The following is a 15,475-nucleotide window of genomic DNA, read 5'->3' on the forward strand; positions in this document are numbered from 1 at the left end:
GAAGTCTAAGGCAATGTGAGACCATGGTCGAGAAGGAATGGGGAGCGGTCTGAGACGACCGGCAGGAGGAGAGTTACCCGACTTAGTCTGCGCGCAGTCCGAACAGGCAGCCACGAAACGGCGCGTGTCACGCTCCTGAGTCGGCCACCAAAAGCGCTGGCGAATAGACGCAAGAGTGCCTCGAACACCGGGATGACCCGCTAACTTGGCAGAGTGAGCCCACTGAAGAACAGCCAGACGAGTGGAAACAGGAACGAAAAGGAGGTTACTAGGACAAGCGCGCGGCGACGCAGTGTGCGTGAGTGCTTGCTTAACCTGTCTTTCAATTCCCCAGACTGTTAACCCGACAACACGCCCATAAGGAAGAATCCCCTCGGGATCAGTAGAAGCCACAGAAGAACTAAACAGACGGGATAAGGCATCAGGCTTGGTGTTCTTGCTACCCGGACGGTAAGAAATCACAAACTCGAAACGAGCGAAAAACAACGCCCAACGAGCTTGACGGGCATTAAGTCGTTTGGCAGAACGGATGTACTCAAGGTTCTTATGGTCTGTCCAAACGACAAAAGGAACGGTCGCCCCCTCCAACCACTGTCGCCATTCGCCTAGGGCTAAGCGGATGGCGAGCAGTTCACGGTTACCCACATCATAGTTGCGCTCAGATGGCGACAGGCGATGAGAAAAATAAGCGCAAGGATGAACCTTATCGTCAGACTGGAAGCGCTGGGATAGAATGGCTCCCACGCCTACCTCTGAAGCGTCAACCTCGACAATGAATTGTCTAGTGACGTCAGGAGTAACGAGGATAGGAGCGGACGTAAAACGTTCTTTTAGAAGATCAAAAGCTCCCTGGGCGGAACCGGACCACTTAAAACACGTCTTGACAGAAGTAAGAGCTGTGAGAGGGGCAGCAACTTGACCGAAATTACGAATGAAACGCCGATAGAAATTAGCGAAACCTAAAAAGCGCTGCAACTCGACACGTGACCTTGGAACGGGCCAATCACTGACAGCTTGGACCTTAGCGGAATCCATCTGAATGCCTTCAGCGGAAATAACGGAACCGAGAAAAGTAACGGAGGAGACATGAAAAGAGCACTTCTCAGCCTTTACATAGAGACAATTCTCTAAAAGGCGCTGTAGAACACGTCGAACGTGCTGAACATGAATCTCGAGTGACGGAGAAAAAATCAGGATATCGTCAAGATAGACAAAAACGAAAATGTTCAGCATGTCTCTCAGAACATCATTAACTAATGCCTGAAAAACAGCTGGCGCATTGGCGAGACCGAACGGCAGAACCCGGTACTCAAAATGCCCTAACGGAGTATTAAACGCCGTTTTCCACTCGTCCCCCTCTCTGATGCGCACGAGATGGTAAGCGTTACGAAGGTCCAACTTAGTAAAGCACCTGGCTCCCTGCAGAATCTCGAAGGCTGATGACATAAGGGGAAGCGGATAACGATTCTTAACCGTTATGTCATTCAGCCCTCGATAATCCACGCAGGGCGCAGAGTACCGTCCTTCTTCTTAACAAAAAGAACCCCGCCCCGGCCGGAGAGGAAGAAGGCACTATGGTACCGGCGTCAAGAGACACAGACAAATAATCCTCGAGAGCCTTACGTTCGGGAGCCGACAGAGAGTATAGTCTACCTCGAGGAGGAGTGGTCCCCGGAAGGAGATCAATACTACAATCATACGACCGGTGAGGAGGAAGGGAGTTGGCTCGGGACCGACTGAAGACCGTGCGCAGATCATGATATTCCTCCGGCACTCCTGTCAAATCGCCAGGTTCCTCCTGAGAAGTAGGGACAGAAGAAACGGGAGGGATGGCAGACATTAAACACTTCACATGACAAGAAACGTTCCAGGATAGGATAGAATTACTAGACCAATTAATAGAAGGATTATGACATACTAGCCAGGGATGACCCAAAACAACAGGTGTAAACGGTGAACGGAAAATCAAAAAGAAATAGTCTCACTGTGGTTACCAGATACTGTGAGGGTTAAAGGTAGTGTCTCAAATCTGATACTGGGAAGATGACTACCATCTAAGGCGAACATGGGCGTAGGCTTATCTAACTCTCTGAAAGGAATGTCATGTTTCCGAACCCATGCTTCGTCCATGAAACAACCCTCAGCCCCAGAGTCTATCAAGGCACTACATGTAGCGCCCGAACCGGTCCAGCGTAGGTGGACCGACAAAGTAGTACAGGACTTTGATGGAGAGACTTGAGTAGTTGCGCTCACCTGTAGCCCTCCGCTTACAGATGAGCTCTGGCTTTTACTGGACATGAATTAACGAAATGTCCAGCAACTCCACAATAGAGGCACAGGCGGTTGGTGATCCTCCGTTCCCTCTCCTTATTCGAGATGCGAATCCCTCCCAGCTGCATGGGCTCAGTCTCAAAGCCAGAGGGGGAGATGGCTGCGATGCGGAGCAGGGAAACACCGTTGATGCGAGCTCTCTTCCACGAGCCCGGTGACGAAGATCTACCCGTCGTTCTATGCGGATGGCGAGAGCAATCAAAGAGTCCACATCTGAAGGAACCTCCCGGGAGAGAATCTCATCCTTAACCATAGCGTGGAGTCCCTCCAGAAAACGAGCGAGCAGCGCCGGCTCGTTCCACTCACTAGAGGCAGCAAGAGTGCGAAACTCAATGGAATAATCCGTTATGGACCGTTCACCTTGGCATAAGGAAGCCAGGGCCCTAGAAGCCTCCCCACCAAAAACTGAACGGTCAAAAACCCGAATCATCTCCTCTTTAAAGTTCTGGAAATCGTTAGAGCAAACAGCCCTTGCCTCCCAGATAGCTGTGCCCCATTCTCGAGCCCGGCCAGTGAGGAGTGAGATGACGTAAGCAACCCGAGCTCTCTCTCTAGAGTATGTGTTGGGTTGGAGAGAGAACACAATCTCACACTGCGTGAGAAAGGAGCGGCACTCAGTGGGCTGCCCGGAGTAGCAAGGTGGGTTATTAACCCTAGGTTCTGGAGGCTCGGCAGGCCAGGAAGTAACAGGTGGCACGAGACGTAGACTCTGGAACTGTCCAGAGAGGTCGGAAACCTGAGCAGCCAGGTTTTCCACGGCCTGGCGAGCAGCGGACAATTCCTGCTCGTGTCTGCCGAGCATGGCTCCTTGGATCTCGACGGCAGTGTAACGAGCGTCAGAAGTCGCTGGGTCCATTCTTTGATCGGTTCCTTCTGTTATGCAGGTGAAGGAGGACCCAAACGCGACTTAACAGAAACAGAGTTTATTAATGCTCAAAACCGAATAACTGAAATCCTCTAGATAGTAGAGGGGAAAACAACTGGAGAAGCGGCCACAGACTGCAGGTCGCCGGGTAGGCGCAGGCCGTAGTCAACTGAGACACCTGCTCACACGCAGCGTCTGAAGAAGGCACAAAACACGACAGGACAGGGTGATACACAATCACGGCAAAAAACACGACAGGACAGGGCGAAACGCAATTACAGCATGGAATACAAAACAAGGAACCGATGGAACAGGAACGGATCACAAAGGAATAAATAGGGAGTCTAATCAGGGGAAAGGATCGGGAACAGGTGTGGGAAGACTAAATGATGATTAGGGGAATAGGAACAGCTGGGAGCAGGAACGGAACGACAGAGAGAAGAGAGAGCGAGAGAGTGAAAGGGGGAGGGGGAGAGAGAGGGATAGAACCAAACAAGACCAGCAGAGGGAAACGAATAGCATGGGGAGCACAGGGACAAGACATGACAATAAATGACAAACATGACACCAGGGTGTTTACAAACACTACAGGAACAGGATCATCCACATGTATTGATCCCAGTTTTGCTAATACTGTAGAACTTTGTTCTGAAGCTGTATCCGTCTCATTGGATGCAGTGATCACAATATAGCGGCCAAATCCTGTTAGAACTGTTAAGGCTCCATGGGTTGATGAGGAATTAAACAACTGTATGGTTGAAAGAGATGGGGCAAAAGGAGTGGCTAATAAGTCTGGCAGCACATCTGACTGGCTGACTTACAGCAAGTTGAGTAATTATGTGACTAAACTCAACAAAAAAAGAAGAAGGAACTGTATTATGAAGCCAAGATCAATGCTAAATAATGATGGGGGAAAAGAACTGGAGTACTTTAACTGAAATTATGGGAAGAAAGATGGCTTATTCGTCACAAAACCATTTGATGTTGCCAATTATTTGAATGATTATTTAACTGGCACCCAAGTGGCACAGCGGTCTAAGGCACTGCATCTCAGTACTAGAGGCGCCACTACAGACCCTGGTTCGATTCCAGGCTGTATCACAACCGACCTTGATTGGGAGTCCCATAGGGCAGTGCACAATTGGCCCAGCGTTGTCCGGGTTGGGCCGGGGTAGGCCGTCATTGTAAATAAGAATTTGTTCTTAACTGACTTGCCTAGTTAAATAAAAGTAAAATGTGGGCAAACTGTGCAGGAAATGCAAACAATGAACAGTCAGCCATCGTTCTCAAGCATAAAAAATTAATAAGGAAAGAAAAGTATTGCAAGTTGAAAACTGTTTGTGTGGGAGAGGTGAAAAAAGTATTATTATCGATCGATAATGACAAACCTCCTGGCATTGACAACTTAGATAGAAAGCTACTGAGGATGGCAGCCACTCCTATACAGCGAGGGGAAAAAGTATTTGATCCCCTGCTGATTTTGTACGTTTGCCGACTGACAAAGAAATGATCTGTCTATAATTTTAATTGTAGGTTTATTTGAACAGTGAGAGACAGAATAACAACAAGAAAATCCAGAAAAATGCATGTAAAAATGTTATACATTGATTTGCATTTTAATGAGGAAATTAAGTATTTGACCCCCTCTCAATCAGAAAGATTTCTGGCTCCCAGGTGTCTTTTATACAGGTAACGAGCTGAGATTAGGAGCACACTCTTAAAGGGAGTGCTCCTAATCTCAGCTTGTTACCTGTATAAAAGGCACCTGTCCACAGAAGCAATCAATCAATCAGATTCCAAACTCTCCACCATGGCCAAGACCAAAGAGCTCTCCAAGGATGTCAGGGACAAGATTGTAGACCTACACAAGGCTGGAATGGGCTATAAGACCATTGCCAAGCAGCTTGGTGAGAAGGTGATAACAGTTGGTGCGATTATTCGCAAATGGAAGAAACACAAAAGAACTGTCAATCTCCCTCGGCCTGGGGCTCCATGCAAGATCTCACCTCTTGGAGTTGCAATGATCATGAGAACGGTGAGGAATCAGCCCAGAACTAGACGGGAGGATCTTGTCAATGATCTCAAGGCAGCTGGGACCATAGTCACCAAGAAAACAATTGGTAACACACTACTCCGTGAAGGACGATGGTGGCAGGTGTGCGTAATGATTAGACAACTGGTGACAAAGCGCCAGAGAGGAGGAGGAGGAGTAGACATGACACTAATGAAGTCCCTGAAACCCTTAAAGAATTGCAGTCCGTTTTGAAATGTGTGGCCAGGAATAAACTGGTCCAGAACATCTCTAAAACTTACAGCATTGTATTTGGTACAAATCATTCCCTAAGTTCTAGACCTCAGCTGAATCTGGTAATGAATGGTGTGGCTGTTGAATAAGTTGAGACGAAATGACATGGTGTTACCTTAGATTGCAAACTGTCATGGTCAAAACATATAGATTCAATGGTTGTAAAGATGGGGAGGTCTGTCTGTAATAAAGAGATGGTTGTAAAGATGGGGAGGTCTGTCTGTAATAAAGAGATGGTTGTAAAGATGGGGAGGTCTGTCCATAATAAAGAGATGGTTGTAAAGATGGGGAGGTCTGTCTGTAATAAAGAGATGGTTGTAAAGATGGGGAGGTCTGTCTGTAATAAAGAGATGGTTGTAAAGATGGGGAGGTCTGTCCATAATAAAGAGATGGTTGTAAAGATGGGGAGGTCTGTCTGTAATAAAGAGATGATTGTAAAGATGGGGAGGTCTGTCCATAATAAAGAGATGGTTGTAAAGATGGGGAGGTCTGTCTGTAATAAAGAGATGGTTGTAAAGATGGGGAGGTCTGTCTGTAATAAAGAGATGGTTGTAAAGATGGGGAGGTCTGTCTGTAATAAAGAGATGGTTGTAAAGATGGGGAGGTCTGTCCATAATAAAGAGATGGTTGTAAAGATGGGGAGGTCTGTCTGTAATAAAGAGATGGTTGTAAAGATGGGGAGGTCTGTCCATAATAAAGAGATGGTTGTAAAGATGGGGAGGTCTGTCTGTAATAAAGAGATGGTTGTAAAGATGGGGAGGTCTGTCTGTAATAAAGAGATGGTTGTAAAGATGGGGAGGTCTGTCTGTAATAAAGAGATGGTTGTAAAGATGGGGAGGTCTGTCTGTAATAAAGAGATGGTTGTAAAGATGGGGAGGTCTGTCCATAATAAAGAGATGGTTGTAAAGATGGGGAGGTCTGTCTGTAATAAAGAGATGGTTGTAAAGATGGGGAGGTCTGTCTGTAATAAAGAGATGGTTGTAAAGATGGGGAGGTCTGTCTGTAATAAAGAGATGGTTGTAAAGATGGGGAGGTCTGTCTGTAATAAAGAGATGGTTGTAAAGATGGGGAGGTCTGTCTGTAATAAAGAGATGGTTGTAAAGATGGGGAGGTCTGTCTGTAATAAAGAGATGGTTGTAAAGATGGGGAGGTCTGTCTGTAATAAAGAGATGCTCTGCTTTTTTGGCACCCCACTCCACAAATCAAGTCCTGTAGGCTCTAGTTGTATCTTATCTTGATTATTGTCCAGTCATATGGTCAAGTGCTGTAAAGAAAGATCTAGAAAAGCTGCAGTTGGCCCAAAACAGAGTGGCACCTTTTACTCTTCATTGTATTAAAACTATGCATGCCAGTCTCTCTTCATTGTATTAAAACTATGCATGCCAGTCTCTCTTCATTGTATTAAAACTATGCATGCCAGTCTCTCTTGGCTCTCTTCATTGTATTAAAACTATGCATACCAGTCTCTCTTGGCTCTCTTCATTGTATTAAAACTATGCATGCCAGTCTCTCTTGGCTCTCTTCATTGTATTAAAACGATGCATGCCAGTCTCTCTTCATTGTATTAAAACTATGCATGCCAGTCTCTCTTGGCTCTCTTCATTGTATTAAAACTATGCATGCCAGTCTCTCTTGGCTCTCTTCATTGTATTAAAACTATGCATGCCAGTCTCTCTTGGCTAAGAGTTGAGGAAAACTAACTATGTCACTTGTTTTTATAAGAAACATTCATGTGTTGGAAATTGCTAGTTGTTTGCATCATTAACTTACACACAGCACTGACACACACACTTACCCCACCAGACATGCCACCAGGGGTCTTTTCACAGCCCCTGGGTCCAGAACAAATTCAAGGAAACATACAGTATTATACAGAGCCATGAGTGCATGGAACTCCCTTCCATCTCATATAGCGCAAGTGAACAGCAAACCTGTTTTTTTTAAACAAATAAAACAACACCTCACGGCACATCGCCTCTCCCCCATGTGACCTACTTGTTGTGTGTATGTACTGACATGTACGTGTAACTGATAGATGCGCACACACACACACGACATGTTATTGCTTTTAAATGTAGATAAATTGTAAATGATTTAGTCTGTAATGATTTTTTTCCGTTATGTGTTGGACCACAGTAAGACTAGCCGTCGACCATTGGCGCCGGCTTAATGGGGATCTTAATAAATAAAACAACAACAAAAACATCACCTTGGTGGAGGGACTTCGCTGTCAAATGAGCCAAGGTCCAGGTTGGCAGTTTTCAGTAGTTTCCGTCTGAGTTGCTCGGCGGTTGGCTGGAGTAGAGGAGGGTCATCCAGCTCATCCAGAGTGGGCTGTCGAGACCCCAGCAGGGTCTCGTCCGTCACGCAGCTAGGACATGACGACAGGGAAACATGGTGACCACCCTGGTCTTACGAGGCCATTTATAAATCCTCCATATAGGAGGTTATAATGCAGAATAACATAGTAATAGAAAATACTACTCCATCATTCATTCAAAAGTAATCCGTTCTGTATAACACATGACGTCTACGTACGGAACAGAAATGAATTCACTAATCATGACGATAGGTGTTACATCAATGCAGACCTGGACAAGCTGCTACCCCAGGAGATTTTGGAATGGGTGTGTTTCAGCTTTGAGTAACCTCGTGGTGATGAGGGTACAGGTGGTGGGGAGGAGATGGGGAGAACTATGTCATCTTGGTCTTCCAGCGAGGCCAGAGTGCTCTGCCTAGACATCCAGTTCTCATAGAAGCGCGTCACGCTCTCCTGTGACACTTCTTTCCCCTGTCGAAGGCACAGGGGGAAAAGATACAAGTAAAAGACTATCATCACTGCAGGCAGGACATCAATTGAGTGAAGTCAAATGGAAGTATCCCCTGCAATACACAAAAAGCATCTTGGAGAGTTAGAGTGGATGAATGTTTCACACACCTTTTTCTGTTGCTGGCCGAGAAGAGCCCTCTCAAAGCGCAGCACTTTGGTGATGTCCTGGTTATCTTTGCAGAAAGAGTTAAGGCCCTCAGTGACGTCATCCAAAAGGGACAGGATAAATACCCATAGAAACTTGAGTGAGTAGATGATCCTCTGAAATAGGTTATCTGTGAGAGAGGATGGAGTCGTTAGAAACCTATCAAGTTAGAAGCAGTGCAAGGACTTAGTTAGTCTACTGTATATCCATGAAGGGTCTGGAGGTGGAATGTTTACCTTTCTCCTCCTCTTCATCACTCTCTTCCACCTCCAACTCGTGAGACTCGGCTCTCTCAATGCCTTGGATCAGACAACGACACAAAATAATACACTATTATTTTGTCTCTATGACAACATTATGCAAACAGCCCCATGCAAACGAGCCCCTCTTTACCTTGCTGTCTTTGCAGCTCTCTCTTTGCCCTCCTCTTCTCCTCATTTTTCATATTGTTTTCTTCTTTTTTGTGCAAATCCAGCGCTGCTTTGGAGCTTGTGGCCCATGCCTCATAGGCTATCTGTGGAGAAAGGAGGCACACAGTTTGACATCACATTCAAAAACATCCACACATACTATTTTTACTAGTCTTTATAGTTTGTCTTTTATGGCCCTCGCCTGAAAAGAAGATTTCTTCTTTAGTGGAGCCTCTTCCTCTTTCTTTTCCTGGACTTCCTCCTCTTCCTCTTCACTGTCACTCTCAAAAAGATGGTAGCCACAGTTGTTCTCAACTGAGGGGAAACGACAGAAGTGGCAGACGACAAAGACAAACTCCTACTTATACATCCTACTTTATACTGTTGCAGTATATAAATGGTTTTGATTTACTTGAATCAAAAAGTGAGTATTTATAATGAGATGAAATTAAACCATATCCCATTATATACACACACGAGGATTCAGCACCCGATTAGTAAGGTGGAATCAAGCACGTTGTTTATCTTTTCAAGCCATATCCATCCCATTTCCCCATTCAAGGTTTTTTCTGCAACTGACAAAATCGGATTCATGTTAGTTAGATTTATGGAACACTTACCGCCAGGCCGAGAGACCCATGGTTTCCACCATTTCCCCTGATCGTTCCCAGCCTTCTCACTCTCACCTGGAAAACATGTTCACCCATTCATCCTGACATCATAAATGTATCCGTTCATTCAGTGAGAATGACAAGAATAATGATCATGACGAGTTGAGTCTCCCACCACCTTAAAATGGATGTAAAGCAATTTGAGCACCAACTCTAGTAGGGGGAAATACAAAGATCCGGTCAAAGAGTATATGTTTAAGAACTGACCCTCCGTCAGTGGTTAAGGACAACTACCACTAGCTAGCCCCATGAGGCTCACCCTTTGGCACTATATCAGCAGGGGGCGTTGCTGCGTCTCCCTGGCCAGGCTTACTCTTATGTTTGGATTTGATCTTCTCCATCCTAGAGGAAGGAATCAACACAGTGAATTCAAACAATGCAACAATAGCAAACCCATTAGACTGAAAACTAAATTAGAACAAATAAACTGCTGTGGAATAAGTCTTACTGCTTCTTCAGCGTCGCCACAGACTTCCTCTCCATCTCCAGTCTGGCAGCAACCAGTTTCTTCACCTTGGCTTCAAAGAGCTCAGCACCCCTTGAAATATGAGAGACAAACAACCTATGAAGTCCTACTTTCAGTTGGTACCATTCCATAGATAAACATGACTATTTCCAATAGTACCAAAGTATTCTAAAAACATCTAAAATCATTGATAGGGAAGTGGTCAGTAACTAAATGATGATGATTGTTATTATTAACCTGGAGGCCAGGATCTTGGATGCCCTGAGGTCAGACACCACATACAGGAAGTAGTAGCTGAGGAAAACCCTTCTCTGAGCCAAGAGCACGGTGAAGCAGATCGCATCCCACACAATGCCCGCCTCCCCCTCCGGCAGCTCACACTCATCATCAGGAGCAGCTGGGAACACACACACATATATATACACAACTGAGAAGATGCGCACGCGTGGACACACACACACACACACACACACACACACACACACACACACACACACACACACACACACACACACACACACACACACACACACACACACACACACACACACACACACACACACACACACACACACACACACACACACACACACACACAGAGTGTGTTAATCGGTATTATCAGTCACACTTACAGATATCATAGCCTTTGACTGTACAGACCATGCTGAAGGCCTGAATGAGCCAGCAGCCATTCTTCAACAGGCTGTCCAGATAAGCACACGAGCCAAGCTGTGGACACACATACAGCAAGACAGATAGCACAGACGAGATAGAAGACTGGACTTGAGACAGTGAGTTTGTGAAGTTTGTGAAGCACTAACACAGAACAGGCAGTTAGCACTGACGAGTGATTAAAATCGACTGGGTTATTAGCATAGGCTATCCTAGGCAATTAATAATTAGTTAGCTAACGTACCGATAGCAGGTTCTTCATGCCAATGACGAAGCAAGTGTATCCGATGAGGCAGTCCCAGAGCCTGAGGATGTATCGTACGGGCTTCATTAGCAGGCTTCCTCCAAACAGCATGAAGTAGAAGCAGGCTACCAGGTAGCCTAGGCAGAAGATGTTGATGCGGGTGGTGCCCGTGATGAAGATGAGGCACAGCACTAGCCAGAAGAAGTAGCTGAACACAAACACTTTGGCGATGTCCAGGTAGGACCTGAGGTAAGGAGAGACACATACATATCCATATAACCATATGAGTAGGTCCAAGATTTTTTTTCCAGACCATGGGAAAAAAACCCTAGTTGAAAATTCAAAGTTTTCCTAATCAGGCCACGTTTCACGAAAACGACAAAGCAGTTGTCTAAAGCCCACGCTAGCGAAGAGAGCCCTCTGACCTGCATTGGAGGAAGTTGTTGACGGGAATGTACTGGTTGAAGGAACGCGGGTCCAGGCTGCGGCTGATCTCCACGTTCTCCCCTGCCATGAGGCGCACAGCAGCCCGGTTCTCCTCCTCAAACACCTGCCACTGCAGCGTGGAGCACAGCAGCAGGAGGTGGTCGTCTGGACACACAGCAAAACAAAATGGCTGCCTTGTTCACTTATGCAGGAGTTACAGATTGATGGTGTATGAAGGGATTTACAGTACACACTATATATAGTAGACAATGGCCTGAATCCGTGAAATATGCATGTAACTCATACTTCCACGTAAGTCAAGAATGAATGCCAATGTGAGATTTCCCCACAAGTTGTGAATTTGGAAATGGCTGGGATGAACATCAAGAGACTCACAGAGGATGAAGGAAGGGGAGGGACGCATGGCAAAGTCAGGCAGGTAAAGCCACTTGATGAGGTTGGAGGTCAAAGCCTGACTGGAGGTCCTCCATGGATAATCTGACAGAGAGAAGAGAAGATTGAGAAGTTATGCTGGACAAAAATATAAACGCAACATGTAAAGTGTTGGTCCAATGTTTCATGAGATGAAATAAAAGATCACAGAAATGTTCCATGAGCACAAAAAGCGTATTTCTCTAAAATGTTGGGCACACATTTATTTGCATCCCTGTTAGTGAGCATTTCTCTTTTGCCAAAATAATCCATCCACCTGACAGGTGTGGCATATCAAGATGCTGATTAATCGGCAGGATCATTACACAGGTTCACTTTGTACTTGGGAAAATAAAAGGCAGCTAAAATGTGCAGTTTTGTCATATGACACAATGCCACAAATGTCTCAAGCTTTGAGGAATGTACACCAGAGCTGTTGACAGATAATTAGCCGCCTCCAATGTTGTTTTACATAATTTGGTAGTCGGCCTCACAACCACAGACAGCGTGTATGGCATTGTGTGGGCAAGCAGTTTGCTGATGGGCAATTTGAATGCCCCATAGTGACGAGTTCCTGAGGCTCATTGTTAGGCCATTCATCCACCGCCATCACCTCGTGTTTCAACATAATAATTTATGGCCCCATGTGACCTATACACAATTCCTGGAAGCTGAAAATGTCCCAGTTACATCATGGCCTGCATACTCACCTGACATGTCACCCATTGATCATGTTTGGGATGCTCTGGATCGATGTGTACAACAGCATGTTTCAGTTCAAGCCAATATCCAGCAACTTCGCACAGCCATGGAAGAAGAGTGGTACAACATTCCACAGGCCACAGTCAACAGCCTGATCAACTCAATGTGAAGGAGATGAGGCAAATGGTGGTCACACCAGATACTGACTGGTTTTCTGATTCACACCCCTACCTTCTTTTGAAGGTGTCTGTGACCGACAGATGCATGTATGTATTGCCAGTCATGTGAAATCCATAGATTAGGGCCTAATGAATTTATTTAAATTGACTAATTTCGTTATATGAACTATAACTTATTAAAATCTTTGAAATTGTTGCATGTTGCGTTAATATTTATGTTCCATAAGGAGTTTCAGAGTAGGAATGCTGATCTAGGATAAGTTTAGTATTTTAGATCATAATTAATAAGATTGTATGGACAGATCCTAGATCAACACTCCTACCCTAAGTCACTTTGTAGATACTGGCCCCAAAAGTTACTCTGGTTTAAGGCCTATGTAATATGCAATCGTGTGTGAGAGAAAAATTGCAAGATTATGTTATAATACTTTATTGCATCAAATGGTTGTTTTATGCAACAGAATAGAGGGTTCTTATTACTCTATTGTAACTGTGTGAACTGAAAGTGGGCCTCCGCGAGATAACACTGACAGGAGATGTACGATGTCTTTGGGGATACCGCATTCCAGAGCATGAGTTAATGCTTCTGTTCTATATGGTACCAGGGAGAGATGACCCCTAGGCTAGACCTTGGTCTCTACACAATGAGATACTGTCTGCTGTGAATTATTAGTAACTTTCACACAAATCTTAACCTTGTGACACATTCCATATATCTGTTGTTTGTCATGAACATCCAGGAGGATGGACTTTGCTATAAAATGCCGTGGCTCAAATCCGCTCGTTGAGTTCTCAGTGATCACCTCCAGGGGTGATTACCGACCAGCTCCATTACTGCAGTAATTAAATAACAAAGTTTGATTGTTTAGATTTTTTTTTTATTACAATAATTCCACCACACGTGTCACTCAAATCCTAATAACACTTTAACTATGGTGAAGAAGATGGTTCCCACTAAGCGTTTACCGTCAGGTGATGTCATTTGGATGTCCTTTTTTGCTCCTATTTGGACCAGGTGGTCTTTTTCAGGTCTTTTTTTTTTGGTGCAGCCTGGACCAGCCTTGATTTAAACGTCTACTGACGTTGATTTTTGGTCCTGTCCGGACCGGATCAAATCTGAACCAATCATGGATGTCTATATTTGGTACCAATTTGGTCCGGTCCAGACTGGCCTTGATTTGGCCCAAATATAGACATTTTTGATTGATCCACTAGGGTGCGTGCTCTTTACTCCATGACCAGGGTTTGTTATTCGCTACATTGGTGTCAGAAATGGGATGGCAGCCATGACCGTGAAACATCATGCCTGGTAGCCTAAGCATTATAGTGGAATCTCCTTCAACTAGGCCAGAATTCCATTGATCTTGCTATTAAGTACTGTAGTGAACGAGTATAGGCCTACACTTTCCATTAAGCAATTACCAACGCTAATTACTAACGTCTAACGTCTTTCTTTTTGGTCATGTCTGGACTGACCTTTATTTGGCACAAATATAGACGTCTAGGTTTGGTTCAGATTTGGTCCGGTCTGGACTGGCCTTGATTTCAACGTCCGCATACGTCTGGACCAGACCAAATCTGAACCAATCACAGACATCTATGTTTCAGAAGTTGGGACAGGACAGTATGGTAGCGCACAGCAGAGTACATTACAGTACACAGCCCAGTAAAGAAAAGTAGAGTATAGTACAGCATAGTATAGTACAGTAGAGTACGATACAGTATAAAGTATAGTGTGAAGAAAAGTAAAGTGTGAAGTATAGTGTGAAGTATAAAGTATAGTGTGAAGGAAAGTATAGTGTGTGAAAACCTTGTGAAGACTTACAGAAAACGTTTGACCTCTGTCATTGCCAACAGGGTATATAACAAAGTATTGAGATCAACTTTTGTTATTGACCAAATACTTATTTTTCACCATAATGTTCAAATAAATTCATTAAAAATCCTACAATGTGATTTTCTGGATTTTTTTTCTAATTTTGTCTGTCATTGTTGAAGTGTACCTATGATGAAAATTACAGGCCTCTCTCATCTTTTTAAGTGGGTGAACATGCAGAATTGGTGGCTGACTAAATACTTTTTTGCCCCACTGTAATTGTGATATAATGCGTACGTCTTTGAGAATGTATGTGCAGTTGAAATTTGTCCATAGAATCAATGACCGGAAATACAGATTTTCAACGTCTGTAATTTATATTTTCAACGTCTGTAATTTATATTTTCAACGTTCCCATTAGATGTCTCTTTGACGTCCGTAAAATACTTATTTTCGATGTCCTGAAAATACGTATTTTCGACGTACATATTTTCAACGTCCGGAAAAATACATGTTCTAACCTTCCTTCATCACCTGAAATGCATGTGATGTCAGCGTCATTTTGCCAGCATCATTTAGCATATCTCTCCTTACCGACACAGAGAGCGGGAGGGATGCCGATACAGAGCAGGTACTGCAGCACCATGAGTCCTGCAGTGAAGCAGCAGTACTTAGGCCACACCTCCCCCATGGCCTTCCTGCGTCGTCGGGACAGAACGGCCATCAGGGCACAGGCGTGCAGCAGCGAGTAGAAATCCATCCGCTGGCCAATCACATTCACCGCCACCACAAAGCACACCTGAGGGACAGGAGGACCATCTCAAAGAGCTATACAACCACTGTGATGACACTACAAAAATTAAAACATATAGAATAACAGCAAAGATGACTATAGATAACTTCAGAAGCCGCATTTCAAATGAAAACACTGCAAAGGTCATACAAATCTCAAATGGAAGTCAACCGTAAAAGAGGCTATTG

General features: G+C 44.7%; 1 protein-coding gene across 1 annotated transcript in view; it reads right to left on the reverse strand.

The window, feature by feature from the left end:
- The window catches only part of LOC124017486 (piezo-type mechanosensitive ion channel component 2-like), a 37,859-nt gene that overhangs the window by 7,893 nt on the left and 14,491 nt on the right, over positions 1-15,475 (reverse strand). Inside the window, exons 24-38 of the mRNA XM_046332701.1 lie at positions 15,089-15,293; positions 11,762-11,863; positions 11,365-11,530; positions 10,940-11,183; positions 10,656-10,752; positions 10,261-10,420; positions 10,006-10,095; positions 9,817-9,899; positions 9,507-9,572; positions 9,089-9,201; positions 8,870-8,990; positions 8,713-8,775; positions 8,440-8,606; positions 8,093-8,292; positions 7,711-7,872 (exon numbers count right to left, since the gene is read on the reverse strand). Coding sequence (XP_046188657.1) covers positions 7,711-7,872; positions 8,093-8,292; positions 8,440-8,606; positions 8,713-8,775; positions 8,870-8,990; positions 9,089-9,201; positions 9,507-9,572; positions 9,817-9,899; positions 10,006-10,095; positions 10,261-10,420; positions 10,656-10,752; positions 10,940-11,183; positions 11,365-11,530; positions 11,762-11,863; positions 15,089-15,293 — 2,039 coding nt within the window. The remainder of the gene's footprint in view (positions 1-7,710; positions 7,873-8,092; positions 8,293-8,439; positions 8,607-8,712; positions 8,776-8,869; positions 8,991-9,088; positions 9,202-9,506; positions 9,573-9,816; positions 9,900-10,005; positions 10,096-10,260; positions 10,421-10,655; positions 10,753-10,939; positions 11,184-11,364; positions 11,531-11,761; positions 11,864-15,088; positions 15,294-15,475) is intronic.

Source organism: Oncorhynchus gorbuscha, linkage group LG03 (genome assembly GCF_021184085.1).
Source record: "Oncorhynchus gorbuscha isolate QuinsamMale2020 ecotype Even-year linkage group LG03, OgorEven_v1.0, whole genome shotgun sequence".
NCBI lineage: Eukaryota > Metazoa > Chordata > Actinopteri > Salmoniformes > Salmonidae > Oncorhynchus > Oncorhynchus gorbuscha.